Genomic DNA, 20564 nt, shown 5'->3' on the forward strand with positions numbered 1-20564 from the left:
AAAATAATCATGTATGTAACTATGGATCTCAAAATAAAGAAATATATGCATGCATTAAAATAAACTGATTGTATATTTAGACTATTAATGTCAAAATAAGATCATATATGCATAAACTATGCATCTCAAAATAAGCTAATATACACATCAATCATAGTAATGTAGATGGCAACATAAAACAAAAGAATATATGCATGCATTACAATAATATACCTGAAGAAAATCAGCCTGGGTATATTTGTTTAGCAACAATATACTACATCAATAATACTATAAAATACTTATTATGCGTTCACCATATAGTAAACACAGTATTATTTTCTCTACATGTGATACATAATTCGATTCAGGGAGGAAAAATCAATCTCAAAGAGCAACTGATAAGAAAATCCAACCAGAATTTTAAGTTCAATAAAAGTTTATGTACTTTAAATTAAAACAATCATCTTATATGGGAAAACAGGAACAGCATAAATGCCGGCCCACGATTAATCTGTTCTTGATTTTGCAAAGTATTCAAGCTTGGTACAAGTGCAGGGTACATGACTGGGAACATCTGAAAATCACCATTTGGGGAAGCTGGAAAACCAGAAAATACTGGAACCTGAGAATAACAAAACTACAAAGTGATTAAGACACAAGCTGAAAAAAAGCCACAATCAAAAGCATGAAGAAAAATATATGCAGAACAAGTGTTTCAAACACGGCAAACACACATTCATAAAAATGTTTTCCATTGAATATTCATTCAAAAATAAAGAGCTTCTACATGCCCACTCAACAATAGTTTCTTAATATGTAAAACAATTTATACTAACAATCCCCCCCCCCCCCCCCCCAAAAAAAAAACGTATATCAGGAGCAGTATCCATAATTCCCTCTCCCATGACCTTGTCTTTGAAAAATGGGCTAGCCCATGTAAGTTATCATTAGAAGGTCAGATCCAAGTGACCATTAGCATCTTTTAAGGAAGCTATTTCTAAACTCTGCAAGATAAGCAGGCTTCAAACTGGCATCGCTCAATAACTAAAATTGTAGGAGTTAGAAGCAAGAAAGTCGGTCAATTTTTGTGATGACCCGCTTTTGAGTGTATTTTCGCTGGAATAATTGTTTTTATTTTAATTAATATATTAGTTATTTATTTTAAATTTATTTGCATTTTAAAATTAGTTTTTAATTTATTTGAGGTTTTGTTTTATTTCTTTAAGTTGTTTTGTGGTTTTTAATCTTTTTGGCGGTTTAGTTTTGTTTTCCCGGAGTGAGGATTGGACCTCATTTCTTTTCACATCTTTTTCCTTTTCTCTTTTTCCTTTTTTCTTTTTTTTTTCTTTTTCCTTCTTCTTTTCTTTTTCCTTTCTTTTTCTTTTATTCTTCTTTTTCTTTTTTCTTTTCTCTCTCCCCGCGTCCAAACCCCCCCCGATCGGCTCTCTCTCTCTTCTCTCTCCCTCACGGCCGAAGCCTTCTCTCTACCGGCCCACTGCCGTCCGGCCACCATTCGGCTCGCCACCGGTCCCAAACTCTTCCCCTCCCTCCGGCGCACCACCCCTCCGAAGGCCACCCCCAACCGGCCGGCCGTTTGGCCGGAAAACACCCAACAAAGCTGCACGGATTTTGCTCCGATCCGCCGCCGTCGCTCCCCCTCCGGCCACCATTTCTTCACCACTTCATCACCGACTCCTTGCCGTCCTAACCCACCCATTTCCGGCCTCCAACGACTACCGGAACAGCTCCTACGAGCTTAGTTTCTGATTTGCACTTTCCGGCCATTTCCGGCGATTCCGCCGCCACCCACGGCCGTTCATCACTTCCAATAACTTCACAACCATCCCTAGACCATTCCCTATCAATTTCGTGTCCTAGTTTGTCCCCGTTCAAAAGTGGGTTTTTCAAACCCACGGCCGCAGTGAATTTTCACTGTGACGTTGCTTTTCCGCCGCCGTTTGCAACGCCGCTTGTTTTCTAAAATTACCGTATAGCGCTGTAAGTATTTTCCAAACCCTATTTTCAGATTTAAATATATATCGCTCATTCAATTTATTTATTGTTGTTGGTTGTTGATTCCGGATTGAGTCCGAGGAGTTTCGGGGGTCGGATGGATGGAGGACGGAGTTGTCTGTTTAATTGGTTTATGTTGTTTGATTATTTTATTATGCATTGTTATGGCATTGCATGGTGCATGCACGTGTGTTTGTGGAATTGTGTGAAAAGCCTATGTATTGACGTGAGTGGTTTTACGGGTGCGTGTGTATCACGACCCCAAGCCGGGATGGGGTATTATCCCGGTGGAGCTCCTCTGGTCACTCGGGAGCGGAATAAACTGAGTGATGTCCCCTGAGTTGTCGCTAGACGACGGGAGCGGGGGCTAGGGGTTGCTTGGCTATGAACGCGCCGGGCGCGGAACCGGGCATCGCCCTACGCACCGACTCCGTGGCCCTTCGCTGGTGAGGGCTAGAGGATGCTTGGCTACGCATGCGCGGGGCGCGGAACTGGGCATCGCTTGTTAGGTGTCACACGCGTGGTGGTACTCTGCGGTGTGGCACGGGAGCCAGGGTGTGCGGATGACCCTTAGGGGAGGTCATGGTGCATGCGGTTAAAATTGGATAATGGTTTGAGAGGCCAAATGAGACTTTTGGCGTGGTATTGGGCCAAATGTGACTTTTGGCGTGTTAGTTAGAAAGGTTGTGTGTTTTTGGGTCAAATGGGTTTTTGGCGTGTGTGGAAAACTTGTGTTTTATGGGCTTTGTGCATTGGGCATGTTTCATGCATCTTGTTTGAGTTTTATGTGTTTTTATCTGGTAGTGTTTGGGTTTTACTTACCTGCGGTACCATTCTTGGTTCCGTAGCTTTTGGTGCAGAGTTAGAGAACGAAGAGGAGGAGGCTGAGCCCGAGGATGCGGCTCCGCCGGGTTGCTGATGCTATGTTTTATATTTGTTTAAAACTGTATTTGTGTTTTTGTAATATTTTATCTATGTACGTTTTAAACAGCTTGTATTACGTTAAGAAAAATTCTGGTACTTAGTTATGACTTTCGTCATCCGCTGCGTGTTCTTTCGTGCACATTTGTTGTCTTTGCACACACTTGGCACCCGTCGATAGGATGGTGACCCGGGTTGTCACTATCCGGACGTCTCGATTTTCCCGTGTTCGGGCATAGGGATTTGGGGGCGTCACAGGTGGTATCAGAGCGGTTTGGCTCTGGGTAAAACCACGTGTCCCGTAGGTAGTACCAGAATGTTTTTTAAAGTTGTGTTTTAAAATTTATGTTAAGCATAGTTGTTTTATTTGTTTTAATTGTTTGAGCTTGTTTGTTTGTTTGTATTTATTTGGTTATGTTTTTGCAAGCTGGTTTCTTTTGTTTCTTGCTGTGTGGTGTTGGTTTTGTTTTTGTTGGTTTTATGATGGTTTTATTTGTTTTCTTAAATGAGGGTCAAGAGTGGTGTTGTGGCAGGATTATGGGGAGACCAAGGAAAAATACTCAGGAGCCACGGGACAATACCTCCAGGGATGACTCCATAGCCGAAGCAATTCGGCAGATGACGGAGTTTATGCAACAGAGTGCGAGGTCTCAACAGGCAGGGCCTTGGCCACCACAAGGACCTTGGCCACCACAAGGGGGTCCTTGGCCACCATCAGGAGGACCTTATCCACCGTCAGGAGAGCCTTGTCCGCAACAAGGAGGGTTTTGGCCACAACCAGGAGGTCCCTGGCCATATCAGGGAGGGCCTTGGATGTATCCAGGAGGGTCCAGTAGCATGGTACAAGCCGGATGCACCTATGAGCGCTTCCTGGCGCATAGGACTCTACACTTTACTGGAAATGAGGATCCACTTCAGGCTGGAAAATGGATCAAAGATCTGGAGAAAACTTTTAAGGTGTGTGGATGCACTGAGGCACAACAAGTACTCTACGCCAGCTATCTCTTGCAAGGTACCGCTTCTGATTGGTGGGATACCAAGAGGGTGCTGTTGGAATCTGAAATGGGATCTTTCGCTGCGGTGACCTGGCAGCGTTTCAAGAAGGAGTTCAATGACCGCTTCTTTCCCGCATCGGTAAGGAAGCAAAAGGCAAGAGAGTTCTCCAATCTGGTCCAAGGGGGCGCGACAGTGGAACAGTACGCCCGGAGGTTCATAGAACTTGAGCGGTTTGCTCCTCACCTTATCGCCACTGAGGAGATGCGAGCAGATCGTTTCCAGAAGGGGCTGCGTCATGACATACGCCGTATGGTGGTCAGCCATCGGATATCCACTTTTCAGGAGTTAGTGGATGTGGCCACCCTTGTAGAGCGGGAAAATAATCTGAGTATGGGCTCCCCTCCAGGGCATAAGAGGCGGAGTTTCTCTGGTGAAGGAAGCAGCTCGGGTTCGCCCCAGAAATTCGTTCAGCGGACCGGAACTCGACCTCAAGCATCCTCAAGTGTTCGCATGGGAGGACGTGTGCCTGTTTGTGGAGCTTGTAATAGAGCTCATGAGGGCGAGTGTCGGACGAGTAGCGGACCCCAGTGTTACCGGTGCGGTCAAGTGGGACATATTGCTCGGGATTGCCCCGTCAGAGTTCAAGGAAGCCGTGGAGGTAGACACGGTGGAAGAACCAACCCGAGACAAGCAGTGCAAGCCCGGGTTTATGCTGTCACACCCGGAGAGGTGGATGATGAGGCACCAGCGACCCATGATGCTAAAGTAATCACAGGTATGGATTAATTTAATTTTTAAGTTGGATTTAATTTTTGGTGCATTTGGTTTCTTCGTTGTTTTTTTTGGATTTCATGGGTTGTGTGTTTGGTTCAGGAAGAGTCCGTTTGTATGAGTTTTATGCTTGTACTTTGTTTGATTCCGGTGCTTCACGATCGTTTGTGTCTTCCACGTTTGCTCGGGTGTGTAACTTGGTCACGGAACCGTTGCCGAAGGCTATGGTAGTGGCTCTACCCGATGGTGAGATGGTGTGGTGTTCCAAGGTTGCTTTGGGATGCCCGTTAAATTTTGAGGGAAGATTCTTGGATGCTGATTTGGTGGTGTTCAAGCTGTTGGGTTTTGATATCATCCTCGGGATGGATTGGCTATACCAATATTCTGCGAGTATTAATTGCAGAAGTCGGATAATTAGCTTTCAGCTTCCAGATGGTGATTGTCTGGAATTTGCGGGGAGTAGATTAAAAGAAAAGCTAATGATTATATCGGCGATTCAGGCAAGACGAGAGATTGCATGGGGAGCGGATGCATTCTTGGTGCAGATGGTGTCCACGCCGTCTGAGAAGAAATCTTTGGCAGACATTCCAGTTGTGGAAGAGTTTCCCGATGTGTTTGTGGATGACTTGCCCGGACTACCCCCTGTTCGGGAGATGGAGTTTCTTATAGATTTGGAACCTGGAGCGGCTCCTGTGCACAAAGCTCCTTATCGCATGGCACCGGCTGAATTGAAAGAGTTGAAGACTCAGTTGCAAGAACTGGTAGAGAAGGGATTTATTCAGCCTAGTACGTCACCGTGGGGTGCACCAGTTTTATTTGTTAAGAAGAAAGATGGAACCCTCCGTATGTGTATTGACTATCGGGAATTGAACAAGGTGACCATCAAAAATAAATACCCTCTCCCGCGGATTGATGATTTGTTTGACCAGCTTCAAGGAGCAGCCGTGTTCTCTAAGATTGATCTGAGGTCGGGATACTACCAGCTGAGAATCAGAGACCAGGATGTGCCTAAAACTGCTTTCAGGTCGAGGTATGGGCATTATGAATTTAAGGTGATGCCGTTTGGGTTAGCTAATGCCCCTGCAGCGTTCATGGATTTGATGAATCGAGTGTTTCGACCTTATCTGGATTCTTTTGTGGTAGTATTTATTGATGATATACTGATTTATTCCCGATATGTTGAAGAGCATGTATATCATCTTAGTCTGGTACTAGAGAGATTGAGAGAACACCAGCTATACGCCAAGCTCAGCAAGTGTGAATTCTGGTTGGAAGAAGTTAAATTTCTTGGGCATGTAATTTCCCGGGGCGGAGTGGCAGTTGATCCTAGTAAGGTAGAAGCCATATTGTCATGGCAGCGCCCGACAACAGTGCGCGAGGTCAGGAGTTTCTTGGGGCTCGCCGGATACTACCGAAGATTTGTAGAGGGTTTTGCTCGCCTATCCGGACCTCTCACAGCTTTGACTCGGAAGAATACAGAATTTGTTTGGCCAGAGAAATGTGAGAGAAGCTTCCAGGAATTGAAGAACAGGTTGACAACCGCACCAGTGTTAGCACTCCCAGAACCGCATAAGCCATTCGTAGTCTTCAGTGATGCGTCTAAGTTCGGTTTGGGTTGTGTCCTTATGCAGGAAGGACGGGTTGTAGCCTATGCATCTCGTCAGCTAAAGGACCATGAAAAGAATTATCCGACGCACGATCTAGAATTGGCTGCGATTGTTTTTGCCTTTAAGATCTGGCGGCACTTCTTGTATGGGGAAGCTTGCGAGGTATTTACCGATCACAAGAGCTTGAAGCATTTGTTTTCCCAGAAAAATCTGAATATGAGGCAAAGGCATTGGCTGGAGCTAATCAGTGACTATCAGTGTGAGATCAAGTACCACCCGGGGAAGGCTAATATAGTTGTTGATGCTTTGAGCCGGAAGTCTCATTTGGAAGATGAAGCCGAGCCGTCGGAAGTGGATTCGTTGCTTTGTGGGATGAGAAGGCTCCTTATAGAGAGTTTGCAGCAAGTAGAGATCTTATCTTCAGTTCTTGATATTCGGGTAACTGATTTTGAAGAATTGAAGACTCTCCAGAGAAAGGATCCGAAGCTGCTGAACATCAGGAATAAAGTCAGAAAATCTCGAGGGCCGTTGCATTATAGCATGGATAACGATGGGATACTTCGGTTCCGAGATCGCAGAGTGGTCCCCAAGGACTCTGAATTCAAAGAGCGGATCATGGCGGAAGCTCATGCGGCCCCTTATTCAGTTCATCCCGGCAGTACAAAGATGTATCGGGACTTGAAGAAAAATTATTGGTGGGATGGAATGAAGAAGGACGTTGCCTTATATGTGGAGAAATGCCACACATGCCGTCAGGTGAAGGCCGAGCATCAGAGACCTGCAGGTATCAGCGTAGCTTCTTCATTGGGGACTCTCCTCCTGGTATCAGCGTAGCTTTTCTGGCGACTCTGAGCTGCCGCCATTTTATCTCTAATGATCCGGACTTGGCTTTGCATCTCTTGAATTATTTCGGGTCCGATTATCCTACTCTCCCCAACTTCATCCCAACACAAGGGCGACCTGCACTTTCTCCCATAAAGAGCTTCATAGGGAGCCATCTGAATAGTCGCATGGAAGCTGTTATTGTAGGCAAACTCAATGAGCGGCAAATGATTTTCCCAACTCCCTTGGAATTCCATGACACATGCACGCAACATGTCTTCCAGGGTCTGAATGGTACGCTCTGACTGGCCGTCTGTCTGCGGGTGATAAGCAGTACTGAACTTCAACTTAGTACCCAAAGCTGCCTGCAAACTCTTCCAGAACTGCGATGTGAACCTCGGGTCTCGATCCTACACTATACTCTTTGGTACGCCGTGTAGTCGCACTATCTCTTTGATATACAAACGGGTTAACTTACCCAAAGAGTCGGTGTTATTAACAGGCAAAAAATGAGCACTCTTCGTTAACCGGTCCACAATCACCCAAACAGAATTCTTCCCACTAGGCGTTCTCGGCAAACCCACTACGAAGTCCATCGTGATATCATCCCATTTCCACTCAGGAATAGGGAGGGGTTGGGATTGGGTTTATCTTAAAGTCTCTCCTATGAGAGGTGTTAAGCGTTTTGGTAAGAAAAGGAAGCTAGATCCGAGGTACGTCGGCCCTTTTCAGATTCTGGAGAGAGTAGGGTCCGTCGCCTATAGAGTTGCTTTGCCAGATTATTTTGGGGATGTTCATGATGTCTTCCACGTATCATCCCTGAAGAAGAGCTTTGGACAGCAAGAGCCACGCTTCGTCGACTCAGCGGGTATTCAGTTGCAACCGGATCTCACTTATGAAGTTGTTCCGTCGCAGATCATGGATTGGAAGGAGCAACAGTTGAAGTCCAAGACGATACCTTTGGTTAAAGTGGCTTGGGGAGATCCGTTAGCACAAGACTTCTCGTGGGAGCGAGCAGCGGACATGAGGGAGCAGTACCCGTATTTGTTCGAATAAGGAAGGTATGTGTCTTAATCTTGATCACGGATGGTTTATGTGCTTTCTTGTGGCTTGCTTTAAGTTGGTGGTTGACTTGCAATTTCGAGGACGAAATTGTTTTTAAGGAGGGGAAGATGTGATGACCCGCTTTTGAGTGTATTTTCCCTGGAATAATTGTTTTTATTTTAATTAATATATTAGTTATTTATTTTAAATTTATTTGCGTTTTAAAATTAGTTTTTAATTTATTTGAGGTTTTGTTTTATTTCTTTAAGTTGTTTTGTGGTTTTTAATCTTTTTGGCGGTTTAGTTTTGTTTTCCCGGAGTGAGGATTGGACCTCATTTCTTTTCACATCTTTTTCCTTTTCTCTTTTTCCTTTTTTCTTTTTTTTCTTTTTCCTTCTTCTTTTCTTTTTCCTTTCTTTTTCTTTTTTTCTTCTTTTTCTTTTTTCTTTTCTCTCTCCCCGCGTCCGAACCCCCCCCGATCGGCTCTCTCTCTCTCTTCTCTCTCCCTCACGGCCGAAGCCTTCTCTCTACCGGCCCACCGCCGTCCGGCCACCATTCGGCTCGCCACCGGTCCCAAACTCTTCCCCTCCCTCCGGCGCACCACCCCTCCGAAGGCCACCCCCAACCGGCCGGCCGTTTGGCCGGAAAACACCCAACAAAGCCGCACGGATTTTGCTCCGATCCGCCGCCGTCGCTCCACCTCCGGCCACCATTTCTTCACCACTTCATCACCGACTCCTTGCCGTCCTAACCCACCCATTTCCGGCCTCCAAAGACCACCGGAACAGCTCCTACGAGCTTAGTTTCCGATTTGCACTTTCCGGCCATTTCCGGCGATTCCGCCGCCACCCACGGCCGTTCATCACTTCCAATAGCTTCACAACCATCCCTAGACCATTCCCTATCAATTTCGTGTCCTAGTTTGTCCCCGTTCAAAAGTGAGTTTTTCAAACCCATGGCCGCAGTGAATTTTCACTGTGACGTTGCTTTTCCGCCACCGTTTGCAACGCCGCTTGTTTTCTAAAATTACCGTATAGCGCTGTAAGTATTTTCCAAACCCTATTTTCAGATTTAAATATATATCGCTCATTCAATTTATTTATTGTTGTTGGTTGTTGATTCCGGACTGAGTCCGAGGAGTTTCGGGGGTTGGATGGATGGAGGACGGAGTTGTCTGTTTAATTGGTTTATGTTGTTTGATTATTTTATTATGCATTGTTATGGCATTGCATGGTGCATGCACGTGTGTTTGTGGAATTGTGTGAAAAGCCTGTGTATTGGCGTGAGTGGTTTTACGGGTGCGTGTGTATCACGACCCCAAGCCGGGATGGGGTATTATCCCGGTGGAGCTCCTCTGGTCACTCGGGAGCGGAATAAACTGAGTGATGTCCCCTGAGTTGTCACTAGACGACGGGAGCGGGGGCTAGGGGTTGCTTGGCTACGAACGCGTCGGGCGCGGAACCGGGCATCGCCCTACGCACCGACTCCGTGGCCCTTCGCTGGTGAGGGCTAGAGGATGCTTGGTTACGCACGCGCGGGACGAAGAGGAGGAGGCTGAGCCCGAGGATGCGGCTCCGCCGGGTTGCTGATGCTATGTTTTATATTTGTTTAAAACTGTATTTGTGTTTTTGTAATATTTTATCTATGTACGTTTTAAACAGCTTGTATTACGTTAAGAAAAATTCTGGTACTTAGTTATGACTTTCGTCATCCACTGCGTGTTCTTTCGTGCACATTTGTTGCCTTTGCACAGACTTGGCACCCGTCGATAGGATGGTGACCCGGGTTGTCACCATCCGGACGTCTCGATTTCCCCGTGTTCGGGCATGGGGATTTGGGGGCGTGACAATTTTCATTAACCAGTTCCTCAAGGCTCAAGTCCGAAGAAACAGAAGTACAAACACACAGGGCTGGTGGTAGGAAATGACAGAATGTTTTCTTGCACACCCCATATTGGAATTCTAATCAGTCAACAGGAAAAAAAAAAAAGGAATAGTTTGTTTAGGAAAGAAAGCTAGGTGAAGAACACGTTCAAAATCAATAGCAAAGTGCATAATTCGAACCAAACCCCACCTATCCATGTCATACTCAACAAATTATCGTTACTACCATAATTCTTTGTAGCACAAAATTGTCCCCCCCCCCCCCCCCCCAACAAACAACAAAAAAAAAAAAAGAATGATCCTGACTCTTTATATTTGAATTTTCGTAAGTTCTTGAGAATAGGAGCCCCTTAAAAAGAAACATCAATATAAGAATACCCTTATTCCCTAAAACAATACCCTACAACTTTTTTAAGAGAAAAATCGCACCTAGATATTTGAAATTCCGAATGACTAAAACCCCAAAAAGTTTTACATACTTTGTTTAATCAATCAACATCCATTGGGAATTGACGTAAATCGAAAAGCCCTAGTGAGTGATGCAATATTAAAAGTGCATTCAAGACCTTCTTTAATTTAATCCCAGATTTTATAAATAAATAAAAATAAATAAGACGAGGTTGCAATTGATGTTTGAGAAATGGATGGAAAGGAAAAACTTAAACTAAGGAGCAAGAACATACTTCTACATTAAAATTAAAACTCAATACTAAAAGAAGGATCATGTAAACATGAAAATCAAAACAGACAGCACAAAAATTTGAAATAGATAGTAATAGAAACTGTAACAGATAGCAGCAAGTTCTTTTCTCTCTCAGGTTCTTCAAGTTTTCAACCCTTTACCCTTCATTTCTTAATGAATTATAGCTATAAAACATCCAGAAATGATTGCTAATGGATGTAGCAATTTATAGCATGTAGAAAGAATACCTTGAGGAGAATTACTGAATTAGGAAGTGGAGAAACTCCAGAAGGTAATGTACCGACAGATTTTACTCTTATCACGGGTAAATTTTCCATGATGCAGCAATAAATTATGTGTATACTAAATAAGTTATGATACAACCATTCGTAGCATAGTAACCAAGCATCTGGATAATCAAGCATCCATATATATTAATAGTTACAAAAGAGGGCAAAGAAATAGTGTGCCTGCTTTGAGTTTAGTGCGTTTTGACGATGCAGTGGATGCCTCCTGCTTCGGCAGAGTCTGAGAACGTAACGATCCACGTGTAATATCAGCCTCAACGCTACTTATAAAAAACAAAAAATCGACCACAAAGTTAGAGCTTTTTATACTGAAACCCAGTAGGCTGCGCAACTTGTTTAACAAAAGGATGCTGGAACAAATTAACACTTAAAAAAGGAAATCCCAAATAAAAGAAAAAAAAAAATAAGGAACTAAGCCAATGTAGCTATTATTCCACGATGGCTAAGCTAGGCTTCTCTATAATTACACCAAAGTATTCACCGTTTATCAATAAGACAATAACAAATAACAAAATTTCCAAAATACTCGCAAAATAGAAATAAGTGTAGATGTTCATTTAAGATATCATAGGCCCGTGGATTCTATAGTCTACAATTTAACAAACCTTTTTTTTATAAGTAAAAGGAAAACAATTTAACAAACTTTAAAAGCCTTTTGTATGGCTGCCCGGAGTTTTCATCAAATGGGACATAAAGAACCAAAACCTCCACTCAAGTGATATTAATTCAACTATATGGCCCCAATTCTTTGGTTTCTGAAAATTTTCAAATCCCAATGCAGCAAAAAACATTAAAAAAAAAATTAAAATTTTGTTTTCTTTCCATTTTATCAGACCAATACCAGTCAATTTATAACTGCAGCAATTAGTGATACTGAACTGCAACATACATATACCAATATACCATCAAACTTAACTTGCTGTTTTTAAGGATATTTGTAAATTCTATTCTTTCAATTCAACATAATCCTGATTATATCTAAACAAAAGCCATTTTTAATCTTTTGAAGACATGCAAGAGTCACAAGCAACCGAGCATACCTATGATTAGTCAGGGGGATAATGTTATAAAGTTTCCCAGAATCCAGGTCATCTTCAAGACTGTGTGTGTCAAGAGCAGCTGTCCATACTTCTCCATCATGCCACACAACGGCATCAATGACAGGCCCATCGTCAAACATAGAAACATCACAACTTAGTAACAAAAGAAACTTAGCAACTATAAAAACAAAAAGATACTACGGACTTACTTCTGCCAGCTTTCGTAGGATATCAATTCTGTTTTGGAGGTCTTCGAGGCCCTTTTAGGTTTGCATCTTCCACTTTAGTGTGTTTCTAGAAAAATAATATCATGATAAGTTATATTGCAAATCCTAATTAGCTCAAAAAAATAAAATCCACAGAGTAATAAAAAAGCCATTAGGTTTTGCTAAGCAAACAAATGAAACACTGGTTATGATAAAAAAAAATACATAAAAAACAAGGCACGGAGTTGAAATTACCGAGATCTTTGAGCCAATCGGAGTAATATTCTCCTTCCTCTGCAAACAAAAATACAGAACATCTCATCAAATCCATAAAGAAAATAATACATAAATTCAAAAACGTCGAGAGAGAGAGAGAGAGAGAGAGAGAGTTTGGGCACAACATTTAACATAAAATATCCTTATAACACTACAAATAAATGAGGTGAGATAGATGTAAGTAAAATTTTTAATTATGTCCTTGCATTGATCAGGCAATAGTTCAAGGTTTGCTTTCCACACATGGTCAATTACATGAAGCATAAAATGTAAACAAAAAAGTCTCTTATATGAAGCATTGGTTAAATCAATCATAAGATTTAGTGCACAGATAACTTCCAGAAGGTGCTAGAATGCCCCCAAAAAGGATAATCCCGGCAATAAGAGAAGAACAGGTGGCATAATACAGCTTAAGGTTTGCTGAACTCTGCAGGCAATATATTGATGATCAACATCTTGAAGGAGAACATAGCTCCAATTGTCTATAAATCAGGAAAAAAATTTAAAAAAATGGGGTAAAATAGGTTGAGTTGAACAAAAACATAATTTAAATTTATTGGAAAATGTCTTCACCATAAGAATGTTACCCTATGCGAAAAAGCGCACCAAAGGAGGCAAAAATGGAATGAATGATGGAAAATTAGGAAGTTCATTCTCTTGTGCTTCCTTTAAAATCCCAAGTTCTGCACTTTTAATCCTCTGTTGTATTCTCAGCCTTCGAACCTATGAATTGTAGAAGGATTTCAATAGAAATTAAACCTCTTTGGATAACAATGAAAGTAAAAAACATGAAATCTATTCTCAGTCATTATTTGGACTTTATCGAGCATAATAAAGAGGATGCGGCATTGTGTTAATTATGGTTGAAAAGGTGGAGCTAAACACGGAGCTAGATATATTGAGCTAACACTTAACAAACAACAGTTAAGACTTCCCCCCGAGCAGAAGGGTATGACAGACAACAAATAAACGTATTATACAACGAAATAGCCTGATCACACAATACAGACAAGTGGTGGTAAACGTAAATGTTAAGGCAGGCTAGAGAGCGGAGGAAGGGATAATAAACAGGCCTTTGGACGTCTAAAGAGAGATGAATCTCAGAATGACAAAAAATGAAAATGAATAAATAGGACATTTGGAAAGGCCAAATCAAAGACTAAGACAATCAATCTTAGGTAAATAAGAATGATGTGTGTCAACTTAATACAATTTTTGGAAATACAACGCAGATTCAATGCAGGTCAAAATCCCCGGTATCCAATAAAACATGGAAATATTATGCAAATTCAGTGAAGCACTTTCCTAGATCTTTATCTGCTAAACACGTGTGGGTGTGGCTGAAGCCAAAGAAGCTGGAGAGAGGGCATCTGAGAGGGCAAGGTTTTGGTGGCAACTCTTACCGGATTTTGTTTGGAGACTTGAAGGAGAGCTCTCAGGTGATAAATGAAGCCACATCTATGCCAATGAACTTCACCCATGACATAGCACCACGCGCCTTTCCCTTCTTCCATCAAAGTTTGAAGAGTTATGGTATGTATCTCTCTATACTACTCTCACCCATTTTGCCTTGTAATGATAATGTTTTTCTCTCTCAACTGTAATTAATTTCTGCACAACACTATTTTAGTACCTGTTGTATGTGAAGAAACAGATTACATCATCAATTGCAACTGAAATGCAATATTTGCTATCTTTCTGCTTTAAGTGATGACTTTTCGGGGTATCCTTGTAATAATTATATATTATGGGGTGCAATTGAATAAATGTTAAATATAATAAAAATACAGGTAAGAACTTCTTTATATGGGTAGGCACGACACCAGTGGTGAGCATTATGAACCCAGAACAATTAAAAGATATACTCTCCAAGAACTACAGCTTTTGAAAACCAGATGCAAATGCATCTATGCAGCATCAGATAGCTATAACAGTCAACTTACAAGGTTTACTTTTAAATGTAGGATTTCTGGTCAATGCAGTCAACTTACAATATTCTCCATTAACCTTTTGCTACTAACTGAAAATGACAAATATCTATTTAGTTCCATGTCAAGATGGAGCATGCGCTTGATGACTATGGTGATAAGTCAATGCAGAGAGCGAGAGGCTGGTTTAGTTTTCTTAATTTTACAAGTCAGGCTATTTTTGCAATTTTTAGATTTCTACCTAGAGCTGTCATTTTCATCCATAGGTATTACCATGCAATTAAGTTTTAAATTTATTCATCAAAAAATTTTTAGATTTAAAAGTTCTTTACTTTGGTGTTAATAGTTAAATCAAATTCATATTAGGTTTGAATGTTAGTTGCATACATGTAAATGTACACACAGTTCCTTCTTTTGATAGGTAAACCAACTCACACACATCTATGGGCAAATGCCCCCCATGTAGTTGATATATCAGGTCTTAGATTGAATAAATCCGTAATATAAAAGCTTTCTAATAAAAACTAAATAAATAGCAAACTAACACAAAAAAGAAACAAGCCTATCTATAAAGAAATGGCTATTGTACCATGCCAAGTTCATCTGGTCTATTCTGTAACAAGTAAAATTCCACTTAATAAATACAGACTTGCTTACCTTAGTAGGTTCCTGGCTTCCGTTTATACCCTGCAAAAGTATTTTTCCTATCAATTCTTTAAAAATTGTGAAAATAAATTTATTGATATCTAAGATATGTAAGTATAGGTGTGCAAGTGAGTTTGTACATACGTAAGTATACGGTGCGCATGGGTGTACATTGTGAGTGTGTTCACCATTAATCAATTACCAACAGCTGATAGCGGCAAGCATTTAAAATATATATATATATAGTTTGAAGGATGACTGAGCTCCTCTCCAATTAGTTTTAATACAGGACAACTATTATATTTGGTATGTGCTTGGGACGATATCAAATGTATAAAAAATAAGAGAATGTAGGAACTAAATGACTGCCAAACTAATCTGTTTTACATGTGTTGAACTACATTCGTGTTGAATATCTAAGAAATGCCAAAAGCAAAATCTCTGTCTAACATCTAGGCCAATCATGAAACCATTCCGCTAAATTAAGCTTAAAATGTGTGATGAAATTGAGAAACCAAATAACATATCCAAACAAGAAAAAAGAAACTAAGCCTGATATTCCATCTAGAGAAGTTGAAGGTTAGTTTAATATTTCCTTTCTCCTCTCCCCGTCATTTCTAAGGCTTTACGTCTACCCAGTACAAACTATGTTGGATCGAATAGATTTCTTAACCAGTACACAAGGAACAGGAATATTATCCAAGAAACTTGCTACTCTGCGAAATTGAGAGCTCAAACAACCATTCAAGCTTATGTGTCAAACCAGTAAGCATTGGGAGAGGGATAGAGAGTATCTGTAGGAGTCTCACTCAACTCCTCCATATGCAAGAAAATTTTGTTCCGAAGACTGAATACAATCTTGGATCGCCTGCAATTCCATTGCAACAAAGTCTTGCTCTGTTTCTGGCCCTTCTATTATACAGAATCTGAATCCAAGGACAAAGCGGATCAAAGTAATCAGTCGATATATTTTGCCCAAACCCATAAAAATATGCATCTCGAGCAATGAGGGAGGAAAAAAATAGAGAGTACCCGGACTGGAGTGCACTGGACTGGGGATATATTTTGCCCAAACCAATTTGTTCTATGCCCAAGCTTCGGTAATGGAGTGCACTGGACTGGGGAGTTAGAATATTGGGGTATATTTTTGTTTTGTCATTTTACGAGAAGAGGCGAGGGTGCGGCGGTGAAGAGGAATAAACCGAGAGAGAGAGAGAGAGAGAGAGGGGGGGGGGGGGGGGGGGGGGGGGGGTTTGTGAAAAATGGGTGGGACGTCGGCGCTTAAGAAGAAGTTAAAAGATCATAAATCTTAGAGCATCTCTATCCGGGTCTGTATATGGGTGTTTTTCCTATAATTTAGGGATGTTTTTAGGATTTTGCCATAAAAACACCCCACATCCCGTTCCCCATTTTACGATCTATGTTTTCGGTCTGTACAGGAAATTCCCATCTTTGGGGACCTACTGTACATCCGCATCGTGTATTTGGCTCCTGTTTTTCTCCTTTCGTCCCGCGTGTTCTTCCCTCTCGCTAGAGTGAACGGTTTGCTTCCTCCCTCACACTTCCAGCACCATCGATGCACCAATGAATCACCGAATAAAGTAAGAGAAAAATTTCCTATTTCGATTCTTTGGTTGATTGTCTTCCCCGATTACCCAACTATTTTTCTTCTCTGGTTGTTTCCTCTCTCTATTTTTCCTGTTTATTTCTTCCCATTTTTCTTCCTCTCGACGCCATGGGAGAGCTGTGAGACCTTAAATTTCTCTTCAAGGTACACGTCTTATTGCATTTAGTTTAGATGTTTGTTGATAAGGAAATCTCTGATTATTTCTTGCTCGCAGCTCTCACAGCTCATCTCGGTGTTGGGGGCAAATCGCCTATAAGTTTCAGGTTCTCTCTCTCTCTCTCTCTCTCTCTCTCTCTCTCTCTCTCTCTCTCTCTCTCTCTCTCTCTCTCTCTCTCTCTCTCTCTCTCTCTCTCTCTCTCTCTGTGCGTTACTTTGTGATTCTGTTGGCTTTCTTTCATGCCTTAACTCGAGGGAAAGGGGAGGATCCATTTGATAACATGGACCTATATGAGCATCACATGCATTTGTGATTCTGTTGGAATTTGTTGGCCGATAATAAATCCTATACGAAGGAAATTCTCTTTCAAAATTGGATTTGCATTTGGACTTGTTTGATTATTTAGTTTATATATATCATGTCTTGGCTGTGTGGTAAAGGAAAATGTTACTCATATGCCCCTTTGTCATGAATAAAATGCATAGATTTTTATTCACTAAACATGGCGCTGATTTGCTGTGATGATGTTTTGAGATGGAGGTTTCATTGATTGATAGCACATGTTGGTGGAACCTCTTCATTTTGGATATTGTGGACCTTGATGAGTAAGCCTTTTAATTACACTTTTGGAGGATTAATCTTGTAGTTCTTGTTATGTTTTTATTTTTAGTTCTTGGTTTCTTTTGTGGTTATTGGTTTCATGAATTTGATTCGGCATCATCAGTAGTTCTTGGTATCTTTTGTTTTAATTGGAAGGAAGATTGTGGAAAGAGTTCTTGGTTCCATATTCTGGACCAGCTTTTGATAAATTCCAAAGGTTGAAATTTCGGTTGCTTTTCCTTGTAGTTTAATGTTCTGTTTTTATTGTAGTTCTTGGTTTCTTTTGTACTTCTATAATTTCATGCATTTATAAAAAGAAAATTTTGTAGTTCTTGGTTTCTTTTGTTTTAGTTATACATGCTTGTGGAAACAGTTCATTTTGGATAATGTGGAGCTTTGTCATTTAGGATCTTAATTACACTTTTTGAGTACCTTTTCCTTGTAGTTTAAACCGAGTTTTTATTGTAGTTCTTGGTTTCTTTTGTAGTTCTTGGTTTCATGAATCTGCTTTGGTTTATTTTGTAGTTATTAGTTTCTTATGTTTTAATTACACATGCTTGTGGAAAGAGTTCATGAAACCATATGCTGCACCTTTGTAATTAAGGATCAAAGGTCAATTGTTTGTTGCTTTTCCTTGTAGTTCCAGGTTCTGTTTTTATTGTAGTTATTGGTTTCTTTCAACTGTTCTATAATTTAATGAATTTGTTTTGGTTTCTTTTGTAGTTCTTGGTTTTTTTGTTTTAATTATACATGCTTGTGGGACCTCTTCATGTAAATCTCTTCTTTACTCAAGGATTTGCTGCTTGTCAAATGAAATGGTTATACTTTGTAGTTCTTGGTTTCCTAAGTAGTTATTGGTTTCCCTTCTTTTAATTATACATGCTTGTGGAACCGGATGAGGATTATATGAATTCTTTACTAAAAGAACCTTGCTGCTTGTCAAATGAAATGGTTATACTTTTTAAATTCAATGTGCATGTGTAAAGCAGTTTACTTGGATGTAAAAATTCTCATTTCACAGCTTAGCTCTCTTTTTCGTAGTCATCTCTGTTTTGTTGCTTTGCCATCTATATATATATATATATATATATATCTATATATACTGTCAAATTTGCCTTAACTTGATATGCCCCTTCTCGGACTTGAGCCAATGAAGAACATGATCTTCACTTGTTTGTGTTTTTTCCCACTTGATATGCCCCTTTTCAGACTTGGAAAAGATTTAATTTTCAGCTTTAGGAGGTGGACATAAATGTAGTTATATAAATGTATGAGCATCGTTTTTTCCATAGTAGGTCTTTTTAAATCCTTTTAAGCTACTTGATGACACACTTGAGAAAATCATGCATCAATTTTTGTTTTGCACCGTGTAGATCCTATAGCTAGAGCTCTTGCTTATTCTTATGATCATACTCAATCTTGTTGTTCCATAGTATTGTGGCTGTGACAGTTTCCTTGTAGTTTGCTTGAATATTTGCAATCTTTTTGGATTCTTTGCAGTTATTCATATATGTCGGGAGGGGAGCTGTTAATAGGCTATGATGATGGTTATAGTGCTGGTATTTCACTAGTGTACTAGGGGACCCATCAATATGGCGGGGTAATCCTCATTCGGATGACCATATTACAGTTTGTGGTACTTTCCACAAAAGGCAAACGGGGTTCGAGCGGGGTTTTGCAGCCATTCGATGTTCGCCACCTTACTTACGCATGCTGAGCATATTTACACCATTCTGAGCTCTTTCTCTTATTAATATATGTTATATTAATAATGTATATCGGATGGGGATGCTCTTATATAAATTTTCGTGATTTGCATGCTGTTTGGTTGGTGTTTTGTATTATGTTCTAATAGAAAAATAAATGTATAAACTCAACCCCCTCGGCTATGATGATGACAATCGCATGTGGGTATACGGGATTTTGATTGCCATCTCCTTAATGGCTAGGTAACCCGGACAGCCATGAAGTACTGGCAACCGGTTGTTGCAGCCATGAGAGGGTGGCAATCTTATTTTTTGTATTGTCATTCGGTTCCTGAGCCCTGAGAAAAACCATACATCAATTCAAATATCTTTTCTAATCTCTAAATGTTTTTTTAGAGATGGATTCACAAGACTTGACTAGTATGTACTTCACCAACCTCCTTAGTCAAGATCCTCAACTCGACCCCACTTACGGTGGGCAAAGTGGAACTTCTCCGTTGACCCTTGATGACTCTCCAACCCTACCCCCTAACGAGCCCATCGGCGTTAGGAAATCAGTCAGGGGTGCGAATTTCACCCCCGAAGAAAACAAGTTACTTGTCTCCACTTGGCTAAATTGTAGCCTTAATGTCGTTCAAGGAACAGATCAAAAACACTCCCAACTATGGGAAAAATTTTTTGAGTACTTCCAGCAATTTAAAGAAACTACAAATGAGCAGACAATAAAATCTCTAATTCATCGGTGGTCGGTTATCCAAAAGGCCACAAACAAATTTTTTGCGAAACTAGCCCAAGTTGAAGGGTTAAATCAGAGTGGCATGACCGACCAAGACAAGGTAAAAATTCGAAATCCTTCTTGTTTTACTCTAAAATTTCTTATCTTCTATATTGGTTTAACATTAGTTTTTTTTTTTCCATGCAAGTTCGACAAGGCCAAGGTTATGTACCAAGCGCTAGAAAAATGCTCCTTCCAATTTGAGCAATGTTGGCACCTGTTGAAGGACCAACCTAAGTGGATTTGACGCGCCACAAAGGAGGATCCAAAACGAAGGAAGACGATGTCCCCATCCCCGACCCCAACTCGATATTCTAGCGCTACAATTGATTCAGCTTTTGATATGGAGGCGGATGAAGTCATGGAGAATGAAGTTATCGAGTTGAACCGACCAATTGGAAGGAAAGCTGAGAAAGGCAAACGAAAGGCCCAAAGCAAGCAAGCAGAGGAAAATTTCCAACTCAGGAAATTGAAGTATACTCTTTTGGAGGAGTCACGCGTTCAGGAGAAAGAGTTTTATCGAATGAAGGTCGAGAAGATGGAGTATGACAAGGAAAAAGAGGAAAAAAAATACG

At 40.9% G+C, this 20564-nt stretch overlaps 1 protein-coding gene and 1 long non-coding RNA gene across 23 annotated transcripts; one reads left to right on the top strand and one right to left on the bottom strand.

Moving 5' to 3' along the window:
- Positions 1-257: 257 nt before the first annotated feature.
- Positions 258-16361, bottom strand: LOC122297572 (protein ORANGE-GREEN, chloroplastic-like). 22 transcript variants are annotated; one of them, XR_006238828.1, is made up of 9 exons: positions 16157-16361; positions 15934-16050; positions 15137-15166; positions 13955-14184; positions 13139-13274; positions 12531-12569; positions 12279-12363; positions 12070-12157; positions 11186-11249 (listed from the first exon to the last, which is right to left on the bottom strand). XR_006238828.1 is itself a non-coding variant. In XM_043107680.1 (9 exons), exons 2-7 carry the CDS (start codon positions 15944-15946, stop codon positions 12301-12303), a joined length of 345 nt encoding a protein of 114 aa, XP_042963614.1. In that variant the 5' UTR covers positions 15947-16050; positions 16157-16361; the 3' UTR covers positions 11192-11289; positions 12070-12157; positions 12279-12300. The 22 variants fall into 22 exon arrangements, 4 of the variants coding, with proteins under 4 accessions (XP_042963613.1, XP_042963616.1, XP_042963615.1 ...); XR_006238823.1 differs by having other exon boundaries at positions 11192-11289; positions 13955-14162; positions 15939-16050; XR_006238821.1 differs by having other exon boundaries at positions 11192-11289; positions 15939-16050.
- A 206-nt stretch (positions 16362-16567) lies between these two features.
- On the top strand, positions 16568-20044 carry LOC122297686. Its single transcript, XR_006238855.1, has 3 exons — positions 16568-16895; positions 16966-17014; positions 19009-20044. It is a non-coding gene; the product is annotated as an uncharacterized LOC122297686 (long non-coding RNA).
- The last annotated feature ends 520 nt before the right edge of the window (positions 20045-20564 follow it).

Source organism: Carya illinoinensis, chromosome 15 (assembly GCF_018687715.1).
Source record: "Carya illinoinensis cultivar Pawnee chromosome 15, C.illinoinensisPawnee_v1, whole genome shotgun sequence".
In the NCBI taxonomy this organism is placed as follows: Eukaryota; Viridiplantae; Streptophyta; class Magnoliopsida; order Fagales; family Juglandaceae; genus Carya; species Carya illinoinensis.